At 39.6% G+C, this 26948-nt stretch overlaps 1 protein-coding gene across 2 annotated transcripts; it reads left to right on the forward strand.

The window, feature by feature from the left end:
- The first annotated feature begins 99 nt into the window (after nucleotides 1-99).
- On the forward strand, nucleotides 100-9998 carry hormad1 (HORMA domain containing 1). Of its 2 annotated transcripts, none has more exons than XM_047361678.1 (16): nucleotides 100-360; nucleotides 585-653; nucleotides 3611-3755; nucleotides 3870-3933; nucleotides 4173-4209; nucleotides 4372-4392; nucleotides 4466-4492; nucleotides 4569-4636; nucleotides 5805-5956; nucleotides 6954-7111; nucleotides 7190-7258; nucleotides 7744-7804; nucleotides 8705-8757; nucleotides 9004-9081; nucleotides 9435-9488; nucleotides 9572-9998. In XM_047361678.1, exons 2-16 carry the CDS (start codon nucleotides 621-623, stop codon nucleotides 9665-9667), a joined length of 1116 nt encoding a protein of 371 aa, XP_047217634.1. In that variant the 5' UTR covers nucleotides 100-360; nucleotides 585-620; the 3' UTR covers nucleotides 9668-9998. The 2 variants fall into 2 exon arrangements, with proteins under 2 accessions (XP_047217634.1, XP_047217635.1); XM_047361679.1 differs by having other exon boundaries at nucleotides 100-331.
- Nucleotides 9999-26948: the final 16950 nt, after the last annotated feature.

Here is a 26948-nt window from a genome sequence, read left to right on the forward strand (position 1 = left end):
TGCCCATTTCCCTCCACGCTTGTTGATTGACAGCTAATCGCCCAATGGGTTTTCAATATAATCAGCAGAGGCAATACGGGATCGCGCTACACTGCATCAACGCAAAATAGAGGAGGAACGCAAAAATTTTATGTTACATCAATCATTTGAACATATAGCTAATAATAGATGTTGCATAAGATTTTTGGTTGGTTTAAATAGCTCTTCTTCACACAGAAAACCGTCTGGGCCATAATTTTTCCTTGATGCTTCCTGCTCTGTGATTGGCTGCTTTTGGCGACCCCTTGATGTCAAATAATTAATGGCAGAGCGTTGAGGATTCTTCTTAACGGTGACGGCTGCTGAAGCTAATCCTTAAAAGTTAGTTATTATTGCTTGTAAAAAAAAAAACATTTGCTTTAATTTTGTTTGATATAGTTTTATCGTTATAGTTTTGCAAGAAATCCTTATCAATGGCCAAATGTGGCGATAACTTAAGTTTAGTTTCGGGATATTTAGCTAGCTAACATATCGGCTAGCTTTCTCGTGTAGCAATGCCACATTATTTGGTAACTCTATTTACATAGTTTTTCTTTTCTTTGCAGATTTTTATTTTGTGTTTTATGATTTTCTCCATATAAATGGCATGTGCTCAGCAAGTGAAGCCTTCACAGGTAATTTTACTTTAACTTGAAATGAGCAGATATGGTTTCTTCACCCAATCTGTTTCTCTGATGAACACTTGACACCCTGCATACTCGGTTATCTCACATTATGTTCCATTGTAAAGTCAGTTGTGTATATATATGTACATTAAAAAAGATAGTCTTTATTATTAAGAGCAAAGTGTACCAGAGTCAAATTCCTTGTTTGTCTGTACAAACTTGGCAATAAAGTTGATTCTGATTTTGATGAATGTTAGCGGATTTGTGACTTTCCAAACTCAACAACAAAAAAGTCGGAATAATTCTTTATTATGAATTAGCCTACAAATCAACAGACTGTTTGCACCATACACTCTGGTTGTGCAGTTAATCAAATTTGTATTTCAGTTTATGCTTTGGTTTCAAATGATCACAAAACATTGTACAAAAAAAGTATTAACATTTTGGCTCCAATACACTTAGCAGGTATGCTATTATTTTGCTCTTGATGTACTAAAACTCTCAATGTGTTTCAAACTTTATGACTAATGGTATAAATAATTGTGATTTCTACACTGACCAAAAATTGTGATTATAAAGGTTTCTACTATTCAGCCGCCCTACCAAACAAAATCATATTTTTTTAAAATATTCAAGAACATTTAGTTTGTCAAAGGAAAATCTGGTTTCTGCTTTTATTTAAGGTTACTTCAGCATTTCTCTACTGCATTTTACTGTTTGTCTGAAATAGACAACATTTAAGTTATGCAGAAGATAAAAACTGGGATTTATTCATCGTGCGATAATAATGATCAGCTCTATTTGACGAAATCTACAACCCCCCCAAACTGTTGATATGAATCAGATTGTTGCTTTTTATGTCAGACTCTATTGTTATGTTTCCAGCTCACAAATTGTAGTTTTAAAGCAGCCTTTCCTAGTAGTATCCTTTTCTCAGCCAGCTGACTAGCAGCGTGCAGCAACAGGTGGCGGAGGAGTGAGGGAAAGCTGCATTACAATGTGCTTCATACTGCTTGTTAGTCTGGTCCCTCCAGCCATTTTGGTACCATCTCATTTGTAAACCATAGGAATGGTATGAAAGAAAACTTCAGAGAGTTTAAAACTGTAATGTCTTAAACTTGTGTATTGAAAAGGATTGAAAAACAATTATTATTGAGCACAGCTCCAGCACAGTTGCACTAGTTAATGTCTTTAACTGGGAAGTTATATCTTTAACTGGGAAGTTATAGGTTTGCTGACAACAAAATCCCACAAAAATCATCAATGGAAATCAAATTTATTAACCAATGGAGACCTGGATTTGGAGTCACACACAAAATTAAAGGGAAAAAACACACAACAGGCTGATCCAACTTTGATGCAATGTCCTTAAAATAAGTCAAAATGAGGCTCAGTATTATGTGTGGCCTCCACCTGCCTCTATGACCTCCCTACAACGCCTGGGCATGCTCCTGATGAGACGGTGGATGGTCTCATAAGGGATCTCCTCCCAGACCTGGACTAAAGCATCTGCCAACTCCTGGACAGTCTGTGGTGCAACGTGACGTTGGTGGATGGAGTGAGACATGATGTCCCAGATGTGCTCAATCGGATTCAGGTCTGGGGAACGGGCGGGCCAGTCCATAGCTTCAATGTCTTCATCTTGCAGGAACTGCTGACACACTCCAGCCACATGAGGTCTAGCATTGTCCTGCATTAGGAGGAACCCAGGGCCAACCGCACCAGCATATGGTCTCACAAGGGGTCTGAGGATCTCATCTCGGTACCTAATGGCAGTCAGGCTACCTCTGGCGAGCACATGGAGGGCCGCCATTACAGACCCACTGCCAAACCGGTCATGCTGAAGGATGTTGCAGGCAGCAGATTGCTTTCCATGGTGTCTCCAGACTCTGTCACGTCTGTCATGTGCTCAGTGTGAACCTGCTTTCATCTGAGAAGAGCACAGGGCGCCAGTGGCGAATTTCCCAATCCTGGTGTTCTCTGGCAAATGCCAAGCGTCCTGCACGGTGTGGACGTCGGGCCCTCATACCATCCGCAAGGAGTCGGTTTCTAACCGTTTGTGCAGACACATGCACATTTGTGGCCTGCTGGAGGTCATTTTGCAGGGCTCTGGCAGTGCTCGTCCTGTTCCTCCTTGCACAAAGGCGGAGGTAGCGGTCCTGTTGCTGGGTTGTTGCCCTCCGCAGGCCTCCTCCTCCGCAGGCCCTGTCTCCTGGTAGCGCCTCCAGGCTCTGGACACTACGCTGACAGACAGCAAACCTTCTTGCCACAGCTCACATTGATGTGCCATCCTGGATGAGCTGCACTACCTGAGCCACTTGTGTGGGTTGTAGAGTCCGTCTCATGCTACCACGAGTGTGAAAGCATCACCAACATTCAAAAGTGACCAAAACATCAGCCAGAAAGCATCGGTACTGAGAAGTGGTCTGTGGTCCCCACCTGCAGAACCACTCCTTTATTGAGTGTGTCTTGCTAATCTCCTAAGATTTCCCCCTGTTGTCTTTTCCATTTGCACAACAAGATGTGAAATTGATTGTCAATCAGTGTTGCTTCCTAAGTGGACAGTTTGTTTTCACAGAAGTTTGATTTACTTGGAGTTATATTGTGTTGTTCCCTTTATTTTTTTGAGCAGTGTAGAATTGTTGCATTGAAAAACAGAAAATATTGTGATAAAATTTAAAAAGTTTTTCTCTAAAGAAAATCAATATTAGATTAGGTTAACATTATTGTTTAGGAAGATGATAACAACAATAATAATCTGACCGATAGAACATTAAATGAAGTTGTGTTCATGGGAGGCCTTTAGCTTTGCTTGGTGTTTTAGGAATAAACTATAAAGACCTAAATTAGAGCCAATAAATGAGAATGTGAACAAAAAATTCTAAAACGATGCACAGAAAGAAAAAAACAAACTGGTAGGTGCAGAAAACTTATCTAAGAAATTCATACTTGTCTCCCGCCTGCAGGCTGCTCAGCTGCTGCCTAATGAGGTGGTCTCTGAGCAACAGTCGCTTCTTGTTGTGAAGAAGCTTCTGGCCATCGCTGTGTCTGGTATCACTTACCTCAGGGGCATATTCCCAGAGAGAGCCTATGGGAGCAAGTATGTGGAAGGTTAGACCACGAAAAAATACTTCTGCTTTACACAGTGGCAATTGTTTCCATTTGTTATTTAGACATATTTAAGATAATATCCTTCCTCTCTTGTCATTCACCTCTTTTTTGCAGATCAGAAAGTGATGATCCTGAAAGGGGACTGTGACTGTCCAGAAATTTCTCAGATACTTCTGTGGTAAATTGCTCTAACTCAACACATGCCAGCCAGGTCCACTGATAGACTAAATGTTTCTGAGCTCTTTGTGAACATAAGGTCTATTTAAAAACAGGCTTTGAGAGAACTAGATTGAACTGATCCCGTGTGAAAAAAACTGTGATTTTGCTAAACAACTCTGTATTATTATACTTTAATAATACATAATAATACATTGTTATGTTTACAGTAAGTTAACAAAGTGTGTTTAATTCTTCCAGGATGCAGGGTTGCTTTGACGCCATCCAGAAGAAATATGTGAGTCACGTTTAGTCTTCTACCCACAGTGAGGTCATTTGCAGTGTGCTTCTGGTTTAGTCGTTATGGATGATACAGCATAAATTCAGCTAACCAACTTAGTATGTCTTTATATTAAATCTAACGTGGTCAAATTTCTTTCCTGTTTATGTTCTCAAACAGCTGCGGGCTGTCATAATGTCTGTAAGTATTTTGCAACCTTTTACCTACATATTTGAGAACCTTCTTTAACTTGTCTGTTTGTTGGCTCTTCTAGATCTGCACTGACCCAAGCAAGCCCCAGGTACTGTGCGAAATCTTTACACCATTGTCCACCAATATTTTGTATTTTTTGTAACATATGTTTTCGTCGCTTTTAGAAAGTGACTGAGTATTACCAGTTTAAGATCCAATACACTGCAGAAGGAACACACATGGACTTTGAAAGGTACTTTCATGTTTGTATATTTGGCCTTCACTGATAATTAAAAGTTGCAAGCAATTTTTAAAGTTCAGTTCAGTTCAACGCAGTTTATTTGTATAGCGCCAATTCACAACACATGTCGTCTCAAGGCACTTTACAAAGTTAATCAAATCAAATGCTAGGATGATTTTTTAATAGTCTATTAAACTAAATTGTAAATATGGGGGGTTTCTGCACCTCCAACATCAGTTTCAGCCTAGCTGTGGAGGAGGAAACAGCAACAGGATTTTGCTCAGTTTAGGAGCATGAGAGAATGCAGTGGAAAGTGCTTTCTGTACAGATCACTGTGCACCCTCTTGTGTGCCATCCACTGCAATCATTTCAACCTGGCAAAAGCTCTGTGGGAATATCTCGGCAAGATGGAATCACACACCCGAAATCCCAGATCTGTGTGATTTCATTGACCACTTGGAGCCAATCATACTGAGGATATGAACCCTTTTTTCGTTATTGAGTTCCTCTGCATAATAATATCATGAACCAATGAGCTGCTGCTTGCACTTTTCCCTCCTTGTCTGCCTTTCTCCCCATTGGTAAAAACAATCCCAGGACTTCTCATTAACAACATGACAGGTTCGGTTTGCATTTGAATCCTTAAAAGCTCACAGCCTCCTTTGGACAACCAGTGCATGTGCAATTTGAGGTGGTGGTAATCTCACCATAGTTGGGAGCATTTTCACTGATTTCTATGTGCAAGGAGTTTACTGCAATTTAACCAAATGAAGATCAAATTTTAAACCTAGAAGGTGAAATGAAAAACTCACAGTTGCATAGGCATTCCAGTTGTGGGTTTTTTGTTTCACCTTCTTGGTGAGATCCTGTGGATGAAGTGAAAGTCATAGCAGGAGATAATATGCATTGCAGTTCCATCTCCAACGGCATTATTTTAAATCACTGCCAGCCAGGTTAAGGTGGGATTACGTTGTAGCCTTGGCATGATGTCTTCATCATGTTCTCAGGCATATGAAAGACCTCACCTAGTCACTTCAGTGGCCATCCACATTTTGATCTACTTTTAATGATGTGGTGCAGTAGATTTAGGAGACTGAACCGACCTCTGGACAAGCAGTTGAAATGATACATTTTAATTGCAATGCCCTAATGTTCTCACTGTGTTCTTCTTCCTCATTAGCAATAACAACCAGAAGTCGTCAACATTGTCTTTGGGAAACACCAAGAAAGAGAGCATTTTGCTGGTAAGGAAACTTTACACCCTGATGCAGAATCTGGGTCCTCTGCCAGAAAACATCTGCCTCAACATGAAGCTGACCTACTATGATGATGGTAAGACAAGCACGAACCTGTCAATGTTTTTCTAGCTCTCCATGCAAGCAGTCAACCACAGCTGTTTAAAGCTTTTAATGTTGTATTTTAGATTTTTTTTAAAGTTTTTCTAATTATTTGAACTTTTATGGTTTTTGTTTTATTTTGAGTAGCCTGCATGTTGACGTTGTGATTTTTTATTTGTTGGTTTCAGTGTTCCTACATTAGTAGTTTCCAAGTCTAAATGTGATTTTTGACTTCAGTGAAATATTTATCCAACATATTGAAATATAGTTTCCCATTTCATTGTGCAGATACTGATGAAGCATTTAAACACTAAAAAGGAGCAAATTCTTACCTGTAGTTAATTAAAATAATAAAATATCATCCAGATGAGTAAAGCTCTCTTTTCATCATAGGAAATGCAGTGTTTTCAAAGAAAACCGACACTTTTGTTGCTTTATGTGGGTGTGAAAACTTCCAGTGTGCTGAACTCCTTAACTCAGACAATCTAATAACAATGGTGTTTTACTCTAGACAGCAGAGTGACACCAGCCCAGATACAGATACAACATCCGATTTTCAGTAGTGTTTTCTGTTTTATCTCTGAAATAACCCTGCTAAACACCACGACTGAATTGATGTTCTTCTTCTCCACACTAATATAACCATTTCTCAACATTAATCTGCTGTGCAAACAGATTTAAATATTTCTATTTAACACACAATGTTGCTGTACTGAGCAGGTGTTTAATGACCCTACAGCTCTCCCTACAGGGTCGGTGGAACGGGGATAGGTGGGGAGTAATTAGTTGGTTGCCATCTGCAAATACCCAACTAGATCTCACTAGATTCTTTAGTATAACAGCATCTGTCTTAGCAGATCATGTCACATTTTGTATCCTTAATATTTAGAACACAGTGTTAGATGACCCAACCTGTTGTCTTTTTTATTTCATTGTTGTTTGATTGTTAACTTGTATTTTTCTGTGTTTTGTTTTTTTCTTCTTTCTTGAAGTCACTCCTCAGGACTACCAGCCTCCAGGCTTTAGGGAGGCTGAAGGAAACACAATAGAGTTTGAGCAGGAACCAATCAAACTGACCATGGGCAAAGTGACCACCCCCTACCACCACATGAAGTTTGACATGGCCACAGAGAAACGTAGACTGGAGCAGGTGAATTGTGTATCGTGTAATAACTTTCATTGATTCCCCCAATGGGCTGTCGTGTTATCTATGTTTTTATGTTTGCAGGTGGAGGAGAGTGTTTCTGTGAAGGAAAGGTGGATTCTGAGTATTGAAGAGCAAGTAGACCTAACACAGGTCTGTGCAGAAGTCACTTCGTTAAAAAGAAAGCAGAATAAGACAGAGAGATATGGTGCTTCCTACACAGACTTGTGTTTCTATGCAATGAGAGTCCTTCTTTCTTGCCTCACTTAGGAATTTGTTTGCTTCCTGGGACAACTGACATGTGATCAGTTATTTAAAAGTTGACAGTCCTGTAGTAGAAATTATCACTTGCAGTTTCTCCATGCAGCCTCTAATTTCTCTATAGTTGTTTTTAAGTTACTTAGTTTCTCATTTATATTTTTGCATTAAACAATCAAATTACTTACAAATGTGATCAGGTAACCCAAAATGCACATTAATGCCAGGTGTAAACAGATCCACCATCTTACCAACCAATCTGTGTGATAAACATAAAATTTCAAGGAAATGCCTGGATAGTGTTTATCAGTGTTCAGTTATTGTAGTACTTCTGTGTACCGTTTCTGATCTTGGGGTTCAAATAACTTGTTTTAACCTAGAGTCCTGAGCCCAGACAAGTGGAGGAGCCTGAGAACGGCTCTACAGACGTCGATAACACCGGTAATGTTACATCGACAGAGTCCAGTCTGGTCTTGTTTGAGTCAGAATAAGTCACTTAAACATGCAAGTTAGTCTAAATGTAAGAATAGTCCATAAAAACTTGAATGAGCCGTTGTACCTGCTGACAGACACTGAATATGGATGAATGTTCAAACAATGGAAGCACTTCTAAAACTTAAACTACTTTAGGGTGGTAAATATTGCATCCAAGCAGTCCTTTGGAGTTGTGATATTGCACACATTAAAAATGCATTTTGCATCTCTAGTACAGGTGAAATAAAAACTATGGAGATGATGTGTGAAGAAAATAACCATGTTTCATAACTGAAAATACATAGTTGTCCGATAAATAACCATAAAGTAGCCAGTCACTAGCTTAATAGATAACAGAAATACCATAATCTTTGCACACAAAATTCCCAATTGGTCAAAACTGTATTTAGAGAAAAGGAATTAATTTTTCATCCTAGATAAAACATTCATGTCACATGTCCAACAAACTACTTCGGTCATAACTGGATAATTTTTATGATCAGAGCATTTAAAAATTGATCCAAATCAAAACCTTTGATTGTTTATTAGTTTAGTAAAGAACTCAAAGAAGTCAATTTGTCAGAGGAATATCAATGGCTGATGCCATAAGGTTTGTCTTCCAACTTAATTGCTAAAATGCCTCCAGTTTTAGTTATATAGGCATGTTTTTTGTTATTGTGTGAGCCTTTAACTTTATCTGAAATTCCTTTTATTTTCCTATGAAATTAAACAGTTTGTTCAAAAATCTGATTAAATCTCTACAAGGGTTGTAAGAATGACTGCAATAAAATGTTCAAGTAAAGTAACATAGTTTGTGTTGTAATATCTAAGTAGAGTTAAAACATTACTGTTGTTTTTTAACTCTAGAAATCCAGACGGGCATTCATGAGAAGAATGAGAGTACTGAGGAAATCCCAGCGGTACGTTTGGTGCGCCTGATTTACACTTTATGTATTGTTACATATTTAATTATTCAGAGCCGCTTTCTGTGAGAATTTGCTCATGTAAAGAGCGGTAATCGTGTAACATAATAATGCTTTTTGATGCACTTTTATTCTTACTAAGTGGAATAACATCTGTAAAACAGATATTGAGATACATCAGCATCACTGAAATGATTTGTTTGAGGTCATTAAACATTTCTTAAAATTGTTCCCATGTGTCAGGTTATGATGAAGAAAACCTCAGACATGGAGATGTGTGTGAAGAGAACCAGGAGTGGGCAGATAATCAAGTCCATATCGGTCAGTCAACTACTTAAAACTAATCAACCTCCAGGTTTCATTTTACCAGCTAATGATAGGATTGGAAAATTCAAGGATTTTTGAGGGTTAAAAATTTCCCAGAGGAATTTATGAGAATTAACAGGAATTTATGGAATTTGGTAAAGGTTGGCCCTTAACAGGGATTTTAATTATATATAGTTGGGAAACTTTATTTTAAAATAGGCTTGACTAGATTGTAAATGGCCTGTACTTGTATAGCTCTAGTAGGTAAATATATAGTAGTTATAGTAGTTCAATTGTAGTTGAATTTCTCTGTGTGCAATTATTCTTCAGTAATGACCGATGTGTGTGTGTGTGTGTTTGTTGGGCAGGAGACAAACCCGTCTGTGAAATGTAAGCAGCCAACAGCAGCAAAGGAAAAGACGGTGAGAAAACAAATCATTTAGGTTGACACTGATTTTATGAAAATACAAATTGTTTAGTGTGAATGTGCTTCTGCTGTTTTCAGGTTTCTCAGTATGACATCCTCAGCAGCCAGGAATCCTCATCTGGCTCCGTCGCCATGAAGAAGCGCAAGTTCAGCGAGCCTAAAGATCACTATTGACCTCAGTGCAAATGAAGAACTTTGTTGATTTAAAGTCGTGTGTTTTCGTTTCTGTGACAGCTAGCTCAGTTCATTTTTTAAGACGAGAACACTAGTCTGTTTATGAACATGTTTTAGAATCGTTTTGAAGTTCAGACTTTATGGCAGTTTAAAAGTCATGTTTATTTTTGTTTTGTTTTTCAGAAATGTTTACCAACAAACATGTGCAGCAGCCACTCTTAATACGTTTGTGATGAATTATTATTACAGCTATGAATTTATGCATGTAGATCTGAGCTGCAAATTTAATTATATTAAATAAATACATTTTAATAAAATAGAAAAATGCCAATCTTTTGTGTGTATGTATCCTATAGTGCCTGGCAAAAGTGTGCATACTCCTTGAACCTGTCTACAGTTTATCACATTACAACCAAAAACTAAAGTGCAAGTTATTAGGATTTCATGTGCTGATATAAAGTAGCAGGTTCTACTTAGTTCACAATTTTATTTTGCAAACAAAAACCTTAAAAAATGTTGCATGTATTTGTTTTCAGCCCCTTTTCACTGATAATGTCACCTAGATGTGTTTAATTATTGTCCGTATGAATACCATTTTTCAGTGAAGAATGAGTTTATTAGAGAAGATTAATGAATAAACAGCTACATGAAGATCAAGGAACACAACAGACGTGTCATTGATAAAGTTGTAGAGAAGTATCATAAAAGTTTATAAAGCAATTTCACAATCTTTGAACATATCACAGCTCCTTTCCATCCATCTGAAAAAGCAAATGGCAAAACTCCAAACATTGCTATCCACCTTAACTAACAGACTGGACAAGAACAGCTTTGATTGGATAAGCAGCCAAGGAGCCATTGGTAGCTCTGGAGGAGCTGCAGAAGTCTACAGCTCTGAGAGAATCAACAAATCTGTTCTTTATGGAAGGGCGGCAAGAAGAAAGGCAGCGTTACAAGAATACCATATGACATCCCATTTGCAGTTTTCCAAAAGCCATGTAGGTGTCATGAGGAAGAAAGTGCTCTGGTCACATGAGACTGAAATTGAACTTTTTGACCTACATGTAAGACACTGTGTAGCAGAAAATTCATACTGTCTATCAACCTGAACACAGCCCCGTTAAATGTGGTGGCAGCATCATGCGGTGGGGATACTATCCTTTAACATGGACAGTGAAGCTGGTCAGAATTGATGGAAACATAGAGATAAATACAAGGTACTAATGGAAAAGGTTTCAAACTTCAAAAGTATTGAATACTCTCACAAGGCTTTACAAATGTCCCGTAGATACCTCTGCTTTTTAATAACTACAATAATAATAAAAAGATTGGAAAAGAATCACAAAGGCTGTACTGCCTCCTCAAAACCAGATTGGATGCTTTACGACCCACTTTAAGACTCTGATGTCTATAATAAAGTTCATTGATAATAGATGTCCCTCTATAGTCTAGACGTCAAGTAAAACAGTTTAATATGCCTTTAATCGGTTATTCATTTAGAAAAACTAAATGGAGGTACTAGTTTCAACTTCCTGTTTTCACCAAAAAGCTGTTTTTCTCAAATGTCACTATTTGCATGAGAGGTGCCTTAAATGAAGCTGTTAAGTGAAAGTGGATTATATCTGTACACAGTGACCTTTGGGCCCAGATAAAGGCCCATCAGCAGCCTTCCGCCCAGCAAGCTATGTGTTTTTAATCTCCCGTTGTTTTTTTCCCAGAGAGAGGGACATTTGCTGATAGACTGCCTCGACCCGCTGCGGATCGATACTGCAGGAAGCCTTTGTGATGCATATCCAAGCAGCCCCTCCTTTCCACATGTCTGCAGCGGTAGGCCAGAGGCAAAAAAAAAAAAAAAAAAAAGACTCCCATCAAATCAGTCTTCACTTCCTGGCAGCGGTTGTGTTCACATTTATTTTATAGTGTGTGTTTTTATGAGCATTTCTGATAACAGAAAGGCATAAAACACAGTGGTGGGGGAAATCTGTATGGACAATCCCTACTCACCGGAGCATCGACGCTCTTTATGAGCTGTGAAATGAATCAGTGTTACCTAACCTCACAGCCTGACTCCAGTGGCATTTTGTAACACATTCTATTAATTTAACAGCAGAGGGTTCTTAGGGTATTGATAGATGCTTAAACGCAGAGATATTAAAAGTTTCTTTGCGGGGCTAGTTCATGTTTTTTTCAATCAGTATCTCTGTACCAATGACTAAGATGAATAATAAAGGTTTTCAAACAACAAAAGCCACCAGCCATCTAGGAAGACTAAACATGATAATACACTGAAATATAGTTTAGTACTGGAGCCCGCAATTAAAGTTTAAACTGAATATAGGCAGTTCTAATTCAAATGTAAGTTAAAATAAGAAGAAAACCACAAACGTATAACAATTGCTGAAGAATAGAAATCTAAATATCAGTCTTGTTTCCCCACCACACTCAATCCTTGACTCGGATCCTGGGACTGCTCATCATTTTTGTACACACACGCCTCCCAGAAATGAATTCTAAAATTAAATTCAGGGACACACGTCCAGCGGCTTCTGTTGACAGATCAATCAGCTGGTCAAACATCAGTAGGAACTCCTACCGGACACCTCTCCAGACCAATCACAGATCTGAGTCGATTGCGTTGGTCTGGGGGCCACCTCTGTACGTTTAAGGCAAGACCCACTGACAAGACTGATGGACAGACAGCCGCAATCCATCCCAGGGCTCCGTATAGATTAAAGCCAGCTTCTGTGAGCCTATTGCGGCGATGAGTTGATTGTGCCTGCAGGGCCTATAGGGCCCAAGGGGAGGCTTGACTGTACAGCAAGAGGGGGAAGGAACGAGGAGCCAAGTGGACATCCAGCCCAAAGACTGTGACCCCTGTGACCTTGCCAGAAGGCCAGCAAATGTTTCTGAGCTGATTAGCGCATCCCAAGCAGAGTGCCTCGTCGGCAGTTAAATCTTTGGAAAAAGATAGTGGGCAGACGCATTGGATGGAAAGACAAAAAAAATATTTTGATCATGTCTGGAAAATAAATATGAAATAAATTATGTACAATTTAATCCAATCTGTTAACGGATCCATCCAGGAGACACACAAACTAAAACTATCCATGGGTTGAAAAATGGGTTAACCTGCACTGGCAAAGTCCAGGAAAAAGCTATTTAGATATGTATCACTTTACCACATAAATACATTTAAATCTTGAAAATAAGCAATTTTCTGAGTACATACTTGTATCTTTAACCTTTTTTTTGTTATAGAGAACCCCCCCCCCCCCCCCCCCCCCCCCCCCCCACACACACACACACACACACAATAACTAATATTACAGCAAAAAATCAAACAAACAACAGAGCAGAATGTTGTATTTTTTCCTTGTCTGGATTAGGATTACAAGATAGTAAAAGCAGACTTATTGTGTTTAAACTTTTGTAAAAAAAATTCAAGCCGATCTTTATTTAACTCTTGTACACATGAGGGTAAGACATTAAGGGGCATCAGCCCACAACAGAGGAAAGCATACACTTCAAACAACCACAAGGGGGCGATACGCAGCCACACATTGGTCTGATGGACTCTATGGCTAACTTTTTGTGCCCTTCTGCATAAAGCATCTTCTTTCTCATGCATGCCTTAATCAGCTCATACAGTTGGCCTTCACACTGTGCACAGTTTTAAAGAAAGCATACACTGGAATTGAACAGCCAACACAAGGCTATTCAGCTGGCCTTTTAAGGGATGCTGCAGTGGAGTCAACAATATTGATCAGCATACAAAATGATAGAAGGAGGGGAGGCAGAGAGCAGGTGGTAGTGGGCCAGCGGATTCAGGGATTTAGTCGCACACCATGCACGTATGGACAGCGCTGCTGAGCTGCAAGGGGACCAACACCTTCCTGAAACAGATGCTCAAACCAATGGGATGTGCCCCCATTGTGATCAGAGTGGACAGCTGAATTGTGTACCACCAAAAGACCCTTTTCTTCAGCAGCAGGCCTGCACACAATGGGGCCCCTGCCACACTGAGGATTTCTGCAGGGGAGGGTTAGGGGGGTGAGTGGAACGTGTACATAAAGTAATAAGAGAGTTTGTCGGGTGAGCCTCTGTCCATACCCCTTTCTTTTTTCCGTGTGCTCAGATGGACCTCTGTGCACCCCTATCTTCTCTATAAAGCCCACATAAAACTACCGCAGGGCAGGGGTTTAAATGTCACGCTTGGCCATCAGAGCACCCAGCCCCTGGCTCGTGTCTCATGGGGGAAGCACACCAAGAGACAGGACGATGGAGAGCAGAAAGCTGAGGGGAGGGAGACACTTGCCCTTGCCCCATTGTCCATTACGATAAGCATGAGCTGCTAACTGACTCCAAATCAAGTGTATCCTCTCACCACGTGCCCTGTCCTTGTCCTGTTCCTGCTCAAACACAAAGGCCCCTCTGTGTTTTTAGTCTTCCAAGCAGCTTTAGGCATGGTATGTTTGACACATCAGCTTAAAGGAAGGCTACCGAGCCTAAAATAAGCTGGCCACCAGGCTGAATGACAAATTAAATTTGTCATCGTCGGACTGCTGAGGATCCTTCCACATTTCAGTCCGGTGGACTCTTATATGGCAAAAATCAATGCCAACTTTTTGTGTTCAGTCACAGAAAAAGGACTTCAATAGCTGAAGTGACTGGAGGGGGTAGACAGAGGGTGGTTGAGGTCTGGGTTGACAAAGTGTCAAACTGAAATACAAGTACAGGATGAAATATACGAGCTGCTGGCCAACTTTATCCCAGCCCAAGGTCTTGCCTCATACTTTACCCATCCACAAGACTGAGTGTTTTATGTATCTATTTGTTCTAAATAGTGGCACACTTGACCTTGAAGGAAGATGTGTGTGCTTGCAGTTTGGCCCGGGAATCATCCCTCCTGTCAGGGACAGCGGGAGTGACCTTGAACCACCGCGGTGCAGCCGTAGCTGAGTGCACAAACTCATTTAACTCCCGGGTTTGTTATCGACATGCTGTAATCGTTAACATTATGGATGATGAATAACTACCAGCTGCCTCATACCTGCACCATACGTCAGTGCGCCACACAGGCTGGAGCCAGCCATACGTGCCCACAGTGGCATTAGTGGTAAGTCAGGTGACTGGAGAGCCACATCACTTAGGCTGGTTTTTCCAACCAGTCACAGCGACAGCTCATCGGGTTTGCCAGCAAAGTACACAGAGGTGCTTAAAGTCATAGATCTCTTCTGTGCTTTGCACATTTTTTCCAACGCGCATTCCTCAGCTTATACTTGGGAACAGTTAACCTCCAGCATCAGCTGTTCAAGCATTTACAGTGGATTCTTTTTCTCTCTCGGTATTGATCATTTTTAGCAGCTGCGTTTTTACTGTAGTTTCTAATACAGAAAAAGGATGAAGAAAATACTACAGCTTACATAACCAAAGCTGGGTGATGGAGTTTTAGATTTTAACTTTAAGGGAAGTGAAACAATAATGAAGAAATTTTTGTGATAGGTCCATAATAAAACTGTTTGGAATTCTTCGGTTGACTCTTCTCAAGTTTTATGGTTTTCCTGAGGAACATTATGGTCTCTGGGATTTGTAATACTAGATGCTTTTTTTTGGCCATCATTTTCTTGGTAATCATCTTGGTTTTCCACTCTTTCCTCACAACAGTTCTTAGTTTCTTAATTAATGCTCCTTTCCTGTATAACTCATTCACCCAGTCTATATAACCCCAGATTTTCAGTTGTTCTTTGTTAGATTTTACTACTCAATGTTTTGAGCATTTCTCCTGGTGTTTTATCAAGTTCGAGTTTGTTCCTTGTTCCTTTAATCGTGACTCACTGTACAAGTTCTCAACATTTTGAATTTTAGAGCAGGAGAAACCTGCCTTTTGATATCATGCACCTCACGCTCAGAATATTTTGCAAAAAGGCTTTAAACTGACATCAGCAATTACCTAAATTACTACTACTATTTCAAATATTTCAGCTTCAGTTTTCAATTTCTCAGCAATTTAAATGGTCATTGTCCTAGTTTTCATGTTGTTATTCTTCTTTTGTTTTGACTATTTTGACTGATGATGATTATTATTATGATTACTATTAATATTGGTGCTCTGTTCAAACAGAGCATTGTATATATCATATTGTATATCATTGTAATGTGTGGATCTCGGCAACACTGAAAATGAGGGTTCCTCCTCAATAGGTTTCCCAAGGATTGAATAATATATGAAAGTGAATAAATACTATTTGAACATAAAAATAAAAGTAAATACAACCTATAAAATGCAATGATGTCACATTTTACACAGTGCTATCATTTATTTGGCAAAAACAAAGCAAAATGAGGAGGTAGAGATACATTTGATTTGTTTAAACACTTGAATAAGATTATACGCAGCACCTAATTGCTATCTATCAGATGCAGTTGATTTGAGCATGTCTGGAAATGCAGAGGTTTGGAAGTTTACAGATTCAAAAACAAATCAAATTTATTTATAAAGCACATTTAAAAAGCAGTAATTTTGCCCATAGTGCTGTACAAGTATGAGATAAATGAAAGAGATAAAACCAAGACATAGAACAGAATGAAAACACTTATAAAAAAAAGAACATGGACAATAAACAGAGCAGGTCTTAAAAATGGGAAGCAAAGATGCCTGTCTAATATTTATGGGCAATGTATTCCAACGTTTGGGAGCCACAACAGAAAACGTTCAACTCCTCTAAGTTTCTGCCTATTTTCTTGGCACAACTAAAGGCAGCCCTGCTCTAAGGGCCCATAAAGGGCGATAAGGCTGGAGTAAATCCAAGAAGTACAGAGGAGCAAGACCATTAAGGCATTTATAATCTAACATTAAGATTTTAAAATTAATTATGTGATGCACAGTGAGCCCGTGAAGGGAGGTCAAAATAGGTGAGATGCGCTCATGTCTGTGTACACCAGTTAAAAGACGGGCAGCAGCATTTTGAACAAGCTGAAGACGTGAAAGGGATGCTTGACTGACACCAGCATTAGTGCACTGCAATAGTTGAGACGAGTTGAGATAAAGGCATGTATTACTCTCTCCAAGTCGTACCTCGACAAAACGTGCTTAAGTTTTGCTATTTGCCTTAACTGAAAGAAACCTTTTTGCTAAACAGCACTGACCTGTTTATTAAATTTAAAATCAGAGTGCATCACTACTCCCAAATTTGTTACCAGCTGTTTGATGTATAACTTTAAGTAACCAAATGTTGCAATGATCTTAATATCCTGTCACACTATTGTGTATCTGGCTTTTCTTTCAGTGTTGTAGGAAGACAAAACGGCATAGAAAAATAATGCTACTGCATCACCTACCTATGCATTTCCACTGTACCATACACAGTTTGATCATCACATAAATCAAGCTGCTATGAAGATTTTTGGACATGTCTCAAACCAAAAACAGTAATGCTTGCCCTTTAAATTTTGAAGGATGAATAGGTTATTTCCAAACTACGGTATCTACAGGTCCTTCTCAAAATATTAGCATATTGTGATAAAGTTCATTATTTTCCATAATGTCATGATGAAAATTTAACATTCATATATTTTAGATTCATTGCACACTAACTGAAATATTTCAGGTCTTTTATTGTCTTAATACGGATGATTTTGGCATACAGCTCATGAAAACCCAAAATTCCTATCTCACAAAATTAGCATATTTCATCCGACCAATAAAAGAAAAGTGTTTTTAATACAAAAAACGTCAACCTTCAAATAATCATGTACAGTTATGCACTCAATACTTGGTCTGGAATCCTTTGGCAGAAATGACTGCTTCAATGCGGCGTGGCATGGAGGCAATCAGCCTGTGGCACTGCTGAGGTCTTATGGAGGCCCAGGATGCTTCGATAGCGGCCTTTAGCTCATCCAGAGTGTTGGGTCTTGAGTCTCTCAACGTTCTCTTCACAATATCCCACAGATTCTCTATGGGGTTCAGGTCAGGAGAGTTGGCAGGCCAATTGAGCACAGTGATACCATGGTCAGTAAACCATTTACCAGTGGTTTTGGCACTGTGAGCAGGTGCCAGGTCGTGCTGAAAAATGAAATCTTCATCTCCATAAAGCTTTTCAGCAGATGGAAGCATGAAATGCTCCAAAATCTCCTGATAGCTAGCTGCATTGACCCTGCCCTTGATAAAACACAGTGGACCAACACCAGCAGCTGACACGGTACCCCAGACCATCACTGACTGTGGGTACTTGACACTGGACTTCTGGTATTTTGGCATTTCCTTCTCCCCAGTCTTCCTCCAGACTCTGGCACCTTGATTTCCGAATGACATGCAGAATTTGCTTTCATCCGCAAAAAGTACTTTGGACCACTGAGCAACAGTCCAGTGCTGCTTCTCTGTAGCCCAGGTCAGGCGCTTTTGCCGCTGTTTCTGGTTCAAAAGTGGCTTGACCTGGGGAATGCGGCACCTGTAGCCCATTTCCTGCACACCCCTGTGCACGGTGGCTCTGGATGTTTCTACTCCAGACTCAGTCCACTGCTTCCGCAGGTCCCCCAAGGTCTGGAATCGGCCCTTCTCCACAATCTTCCTCAGGGTCCGGTCACCTCTTCTCGTTGTGCAGCGTTTTCTGCCACACTTTTTCCTTCCCACAGACTTCCCACTGAGGTGCCTTGATACAGCACTCTGGGAACACCCTATTTGTTCAGAAATTTCTTTCTGTGTCTTACCCTCTTGCTTGAGGGTGTCAATAGTGGCCTTCTGGACAGCAGTCAGGTTGGCAGTCTTACCCATGATTGGGGTTTTGAGTGATGAACCAGGCTGGGAGTTTTAAAGGCCTTAGGAATCTTTTGCAGGTGTTTAGAGTTAACTCGTTGATTCAGATGATTAGGTTCATAGCTCGTTTAGAGACCCTTTTAATGATATGCTAATTTTGTGAGATAGGAATTTTGGGTTTTCATGAGCTGTATGCCAAAATCATCCGTATTAAGACAATAAAAGACCTGAAATATTTCAGTTAGTGTGCAATGAATCTAAAATATATGAATGTTAAATTTTCATCATGACATTATGGAAAATAATGAACTTTATCACAATATGCTAATATTTTGAGAAGGACCTGTATTTGGAGTCCATCATTCTGTAGCTAAAGAAGTTACAAAAAGTTAACCAGTCTTATAAGGCGTGGATGTCCCTCCCATATTATTTTCAGTTTGACATTTCCAATGCCTTGAGAAATAGCAGAAATCTGAGAACTATATCTCTAACTCTGCAGGCAGCATGTTAAATCTTAAAGGTTAGCAATGATTTGAAATATGCATCTGCTGATGATTAAATCTCAACATATCCTTAGTTCCTGAACTTATTGGGTATTTTGGTTCTTTCACTATCAAACACCCTCCTTGAGATGGCTCCACTGGGGTTGATTAGTTCCATAAGCACAACTTGTTTGGTGGACTGTGAAACATTTCTACGTAGAAGGTGGTCAATGTGAGAGCTTCAGCTGGTGGCACTTAACAACATTCTCCCACCTTGTGAAAGGTCCTTGCTTCATTCCCACTGCCTTGTGGGTTCTTGCCTCCTAGTTGGCTAGCATCTTGAATCCTAAAGCAACCGAACAAATATGAATGTCTACAATGACTACAAGAATTAGGTAAGTTGTCAAAGCTCTAACCTAACAAACTGCAAAATTCTGGACCAGTTATATTTAAACACGTGACAAAAGCAGAAAGGTTTTCTGAGGAAAATGCTGATAAAAACAAAATCAAAATAAAACATATTTACCAAAAATCCTTTTGCAGATTATGCATGAGTCCAGAAATTACACCAAATCCCTGCACATACTTATTTATTTTCATGTCGGGTTGAAAGACAAAAAAGTATTAAACTATTTTGTTTAAAAAAACAACTTTTTTTAACCTTTTGAACATTTTTGCTGCAATATCTGGTTGTATAATTTCACTTTTTGTAAGTAATCGAATTTCCAAGTTAAGTATTCCCTGCATGGTTGTTCCTGTTCAGCTAAACACTAAAGACAAAAAATATTTATTATCCATAAAAGATAAATAATAATTGATTATCTATTTGACTAAACTTTAGAGTGAAGCATAATTTCACAATGTAAGTAACCAAATCAATAGATTTATTAAAAGATTTGTATATTTATGAGTTGTATATTTGTATATTTATTTATCAGCTGAAGTATCCAGTGAAATAAAAGTCAATAAAAGTAGGTCACTGTAGCCTTGCAGCCTCTCACAAGTTTCCTCCTGGACTGAATCTATGTTTCGTATACAATAACTTTTAGTTTCCACATCAGGTCCACAGTTTCACTATAATTTGCCAGAGGCAGAAAAGAAAAGTTTTGTAGTTTTTTTTCCCTCCCTCTCTGTCTTTCTCTTACGGCCTTGGGAGTTTGACTTCTGCCCTCCTTCACCAGGCTCAAGGTTTTTCATCTAGCCAAGTCGCAGGGGCAGCCACTTCTATCCTCTCATAGCGCCTTCCTCCCATCCAGTGTGCTCATACACTTGCGTATTTCCATTTCAGTGCGAGATTAGCAGCTCCACCACCCCAAGGCTGGCTTAAGACAAGAGGGCAGACAACTAGCAGTGTTGGTGGGATTCATGCGGGGGAGAAGATCCCCTAAGACTTGTCTGGGGCCGCTGCGGATTTTATGGATGAATCCTCAAAATACACATGTGGTTGTTTAGGATGAGCCATGTTGTGAGGTCTCAATTTATCGTCAACTTGCAGGACTCACATATCGCTGATTCTGCAACTGCACTGAAAATAAACTGTAAATATTCTGAAAATAGCCTTTTTTAAACAAAGTTTAACAAATTCTTATTCTGAAGGTGATTCATTGTTTTGTCACAATTTGAAACAATAGCTCTTTTTTCTTTACTTTTCAATTAGAGGAAAGTAAAGCAGCAGTTCAACAATCCCATCATCGCTTTTGACAAACTTAAATCTCTTGAATCTGAGGTTTTTCATAGGGTTTCTTAAGAGCTTTGGTATATTGCTCATTGTTACAGTAAGTTCCCCTTTGATTAGATAAAAGTATACTTTTGCACTGAGGGGAATGTGAAACTTATCTGCCTTTCTACTTTATGAGCTGCATAGTTTATCCTCTAATGATTGAAAGATTTGCAGATGTCATATTGGGCCTTTATCGAGCCTGCTTAAAACAGTCAAGAAAGAAAATCTGCATTTGTTGTTTGTTTCATTGCCCCTTTTCTGATCTAAAAATGCAGTTGTTTGGAAAGGTAATCATACACCTTGAACCTCTTCACCTTTTGTCACATTACAACCACAAAATTCAACTAATCTTGTTTGAATTTATGTGACAGATGAACACAGATTGGTGCATCATTCCAAAGTGGAAGAACATAATGAAGGGTTTTCAACTTTTTACAAATAAAAACCAGAAAAGTGTTGCATACATTTGCATTGAATACTTTATTTATTACTTAATTACAGCTGCAAATATTTCAGTGTATGTCTACCAGCTACGACATGTGTGTGTAGACCAAAACCTTTCACACATACAACAATGGTAAACCATGGTTCAGTTCACACCTGAGGTACCTGCAAAGGACCAAGTAAGAGGCATACAGCAGTGGGGACCAGGCCCTGTATAAGCAGGTCAGGAACAAACTGACTAAGGAGATGAGGGCAGCTAAGAGAAGCTACAGTGAAAAGCTAAAAAATTGCTTCTCAGCAGATGACCTGGCATCGGTTTGGAATACCACTGTCTACAGGAGAACCTGCACTGACCAACTGGCCCCCACCTTTACTCAGATCTTTAACAAGTCTCTGGAGCTGTGTGAGGTTCCCTCATGCTTCAAACACTCCCCCATCATCCCAGTCGTAAGAAATGCACCAACACAAGTTTTAATGACCGCAGATGTGTTGCCCTGATGTCTGTTGTCCTGAGATCCTGAGAACCTCAACCACCCAGGGACGTACGCCAGGGTCCTGTTTCGGACTTCAGCTCGGCCTTTAACACCATCAAGCCAGACACCCTCCGCTAGAGGCATATCCAGATCATAGTGCTGACCTCCTCCTGTCAGTGGATCACAAGCCTTCTGACTGACTGGCAGCAACAGGTGAGGCTGGAGAGCATTTTCTTCCAGACAAGAACAATCAGCTTTGTATACAATGACTGCACCTCAGCAGACCCATCTGTGAAATTTCAGCAATTTCAGGAGTTTCACCTCCTGTCTGCAAACTCCTCATTCAGGACAATGATGAGTCTGCATACAGACAAAAGATGGATCGGCTGCTTCTCTGGTGCTGTCTGAACCACCCAGAGCTAAACCCATTCAAGACAATGGAGATAATAGTAGACCTCCAGAAAACAAACCCATCCTCAACAACACTCTGTCTACTGGGTTCAGTCCTGGTTCCTAGGAACACCCTTTCGGGACCTAATATAATCCTCCTTTTTTCTAAAGGATTTTGATGTTTTTATAATTGAACTCGAAAGAAGGACAAGTTGACGCCAGCTAATCAGCACAAAATGGCTCCCTTCTCCACAGAGGACTTCGACAAACTTTTACAGAAATTGTCTGTTTTGGAGATGAAAATCCATCGACTAGAAGTGAATGTGGAGGTGAATATGGGGTACAACGATGATTCAACTCTGCCTGTGATCCCAAACAGTGACAGCCAGCTCAACGACTCAGCCGGCAATCAGAACACTGAGAATAAACCTACTGGAAGACCTCCCCGGCATGTTTTAGGGGCAAGCCCAAAAAATCAAGGTGGACGACTCACTGGAAGATCTCAGCAATTAAATACATTAGAATGGCCAGAATTACGGAGAAATGCCCCCGTTTCCCCTGGGAAAAGGAGACTTCCAAAGCGAGCTGCTGTCACAACAACTGATAGGAGTGAGACAGCTGGAAATAATGGAGTTCCCTCCAAAACAGATTTGCTCCACTACAGAATGAAAACCAGGAAAATGATCCATCTTCTGAGAACAATAAAGGGTTTGAGAACAACCTTCATTCTAAACAGTCTTCTCCTAAATTGCCAGAGAAAAAGCGCCCTACCAGACCAAGAACCATAATAGTGGGCAACACAGCTGTGGATGGGATTAAAAACTTCTGCAACAAGAAAAACACAGAAGTTATGATTGGTACCAGTAACGTAGTGTCTGATATTTCAGAGAATATACTTGCAATCACAGAAAAGCGTGCGTCTCTAGAAACCTTATTATACACTGTGGAGCCATGGATGACGTGGCTAAGAAAAACCAGAAGGATTGAAGGAGGATTTCACTCGTCTTCTGAATATTGTTGGAGGTCTCAATATCAAGGTGTTTCTCAGCGGACCCTTCGCACCGATTTTCTGTGGAGATGAGATTTTTTTGAGACTTCTGATGATTAATAAGTGGTTGAAAAAAACATGTGCCACCACACCTGTGAACTTCATCGACAACTTTAATATTTTTTAGGAAAAAAGACAACTCTTCAAGCAAGATGGTTTCTGTTTAAACAAGCCAGGAGCCAGACGTCTCACATCTAATCTCTTCTATTCAGTAAATAATCCACCAGCAGCTTCAACCTTCAGCAGAGAACATGGAGTATCAACAACAATGATAATGCTGCCTCCAACAGCTCCAGCAGAAACAACCGGCCAGTTGGCTGAGAAAGAGAGGTCATCACAAAAGGTCAACCCGTCAAAATCCACAGGAGAGGTGGACCCCCCCGTTATACCCTCCTCACCCCAGACCCCGACCCAGACCGCACAGAACTACCCATCTCCCCACTGAGCCCGCTTTTTGCTTTACTGGATTCTGATAACATGAAAGGAGCTCTTAAAATTGGGACCCAAATGGCTCTGACATCTTCTCCATTCAACACCCCCCGTGGCCGAGGCCCTGCTACTGGACCAACATCTTCCAAATGCCGCAGACCTCCACCACCTCCTAATCTATCTCCTCCTAATCAGGACCTTCAAATCACTTCTCTGAGATACAGTCTGGGCCCCAGTGGTAACTCTATCAGAAATGAGCATGTCCAGGAAAAACTTGGGCCCCTAATAGGAGATAGTTGTAAAATCTCTGTGCTTATACGTGACAGAAAGAACAAAGTCAAAAGGATAACAGACAGTAATAAACAATCAACAAAAGCCATAAACTGTCAGGTACAACCAGACACAGAGTTAATATCAGCAACTAAGTCATATAAACTGGCTTTACTGAACATTAGATCTCTGTCAGGAAAATCATTTTTAATCAATGACTTCATTACTGACCACGATCTTGATGTTATGTTTTTAACAGAAACATGGTTACATGAATGTAATGAAGCTCCCATTCTGATAGAGTCGACGCCTTCAAACTACAATTTTCTTTGTGAGAGCAGACAGCAAAGAAAAGGTGGAGGGGTGGCCACTTTGTTTAAAGATTTACTAAAGTGTAAAAAAGTATTTCTGTGCAAATTTGACTCTTTTGAATATTTGGCTCTCCGGGTAAAGAGCCTGGTCCAAACCATGTTCTTGAATATTTACAGGCCTCCTAAGTCCAAAACAAACTTTATCAGTGATTTTAATGAGCTTTTATCTGTGATATGTGTTAATTATGACTGTTTAATTATTGTGGGAGACGTCAACATTCACATGGACAATCCTGAAGACAGAAGTACAATAGATCTATGTGACACTCTTAGAAATGTTGGTTTGACTCAACATGTTAAACAGCAAACGCACAAACAGGGACATATTTTGGACTTGATCATCACTAAGGGTCTAAACATTTCCAAGGTGTCTGTAACTCATGTTGCTCTATCTGACCACTTTTCTGTTATTTTTCAAAACATAATCTGCAGTGACTCAGTTTGCCAAAGAGACATGATGAGAAAACGCATCTTTAAGGACGGTGCTGCTGAAACCTTTAACCAGATTTACTCTTCTACCTCCACTTTGCCCTGTAACACTGTAGATGAGCTGGTAGAAAACTTTCATTCTAAAATCTCGGACATCATTGATTCAATTACTCCAATTAAAGTGAAAGTCGTTTCTGGGAAGAAAATGTCTCCATGGAGAAGTGCTCCACCAGTCAGAAGTGAAAAAAAGGAGTGTCGAGAAGCTGAACGCAGGTGGCGAAAAATTGGACTCCAGGTTCACTATATTATCTATAAAGAGAGACTCCACAGATATAACCTAACACTGAAAAATGCAAGGGAATCTTTCTTTTCTGAGATCATCTGCAAAAACATTAACAATGCTCGTGCATTATTTGCCACGGTCGACAGGTTAACAAACCCTCCTGTAACTGTAGCATCTGAACTCCACTCTACCAGGGCCTGCAATGAATCTGCTAACTTCTTCACTGAAAAAACCCAAAAGATCAGAGGGGCAGTCAGCACATCCACATCAACTCCAGTACCAAAGTTGTCTCCAACTAGAACTGACTTTGACAAAATTTCCCAATTTCACCAAATAAACTGCAAAAACTTAGACGAAATCGTACAGCAACTAAGCTCTTCTTCCTGTCGTCTCGATATTTTACCCACAGCTTTCCTTAAGAAAGCTTTGCCTGTCATTACATCTGATTTAACACAAATAATAAACATGTCCCTTTTGTCAGGTGTTTTCCCTCAGGCCCTGAAAACAGCAATTATCAAACCTCTATTGAAAAAGAGCAACTTGGACAAGCTGCTACTACAGAACTACAGGCCTATATCAAGCCTCCCCTTCATCAGCAAGATTATTGAAAAAGCTGTGTTTCAACAGTTAAACAACTTCCTAACAATGACCAACCGCTTCAATGTCTTCCAGTCAGGCTTCCTGCTCACCACAGTACAGAGACTGCTCTTGTCAAGGTGTGCAATGACATCCGTATAATGCAGACTGTGGAAGAACCACAGTGCTGGTATTATTGATCCTTAGTTGTTGTGATTATGAATCTGAGAATATTATTTAATATTAATATTTTAATATTTTATCAAATAATATTTCGGTTTGTTAAGGGTTATCTTGTGAATACCAGCCCAGTAAGGGGATTGTATTAGGACAAAATAGAAAGTTGTGAGACGAGCTCTGACATTATTGAACAGCATAAACTCTGCACACACATGGAATGAATTTACGCAATTTCTTAAAATACAAGAATTTATTAACAAAAATAAGTCAACTCAAAGTCAAACATATTTCAATCAACAAACTCTTTACTATGCTAAAACAATCCAACTAACTACCAAGCAAAATTAAAGAATAGGGAGGACTAATAGGTTATGTACAATATAAACAAGTTGATTAAAGATGATTGAAAATCATCACCATGTTATGATTTGGGGTTGTTTGGTTTTTGTTATTAAACCTTTTTGCGCTTACCATCACGCTGCCTGCTCGTCTGCATTCTGGGGACCTATATCTCGCAAACCATGACACACCAAAAGAGTGATGCAACATTACCGTGTAATATTTTTGTTTGAGAACCAAGGATTATCTTGAAGAATCTGGAAGTGAAGTTAAGTTAGTCTTGGAACTAACTTAGGCAACAATCAGCAAACGTTTAGACAACCATTCACAACGCCAGATCAGATAAAATATTATTTTAATAAAATAATGTTTTAAAGAATGATCTGCTGAATAAAACCAACCTTCTGGATGACTAATTCTCAACAGTGTCTCATTAGCTGCCTTTATTTATTAAAATAATATTTGAAGAAATATTATTAACGGAATATTTTGGAAAAGAGCCAAATCTTTCTGGAGAAATGGGGCTTAATGGTGTTTACGTAGTTACCAAATTTAATAAAATGATGTTAGGGAAATATTTTTTACTGGATTGAAAACTAAACCTTTCTGGGTAAATATTATTTGTCAGCAAGCACGTGTCCTTACCTGTTGGCAGTTGAAGCTAACGAAGGAAGCTGATAGCTTAGCACCAGAATCAAACACACACCTTTAAAAATACCGTCAATAAAAGGGTTAAAATGCATAAGCGCGGACGGCGCGTTATGATCAATCTTCTGTGTTTAAAATCACCTTTAAATAACGTTTGTCTTAACTTTAAAACCCACAAACACAGAACACAACCTGAACATGTGTGCTGCAGATATTCTGCTAGCACCAAGATAGCTGAGTTCAACACAAACAAAACCAAACTTCAGAAAATGAAAAACGTTTAGATCATTTCGATCTAAATCCTTCTCTATTATTCTGCCCAAGCCCTCACCTCATGAACGTGTTGAGGAGTTCATGAGGTTTGAAGACAGCTCTGTGAACAAAGGTTTAGCTTCCAGCTAACCTCCGTAGTTGTGGATGAAAGACGTCTCGTTCTGTCCGCCAACC

This window comes from Girardinichthys multiradiatus, chromosome 3 (genome assembly GCF_021462225.1).
Source record: "Girardinichthys multiradiatus isolate DD_20200921_A chromosome 3, DD_fGirMul_XY1, whole genome shotgun sequence".
Lineage (NCBI taxonomy): Eukaryota > Metazoa > Chordata > Actinopteri > Cyprinodontiformes > Goodeidae > Girardinichthys > Girardinichthys multiradiatus.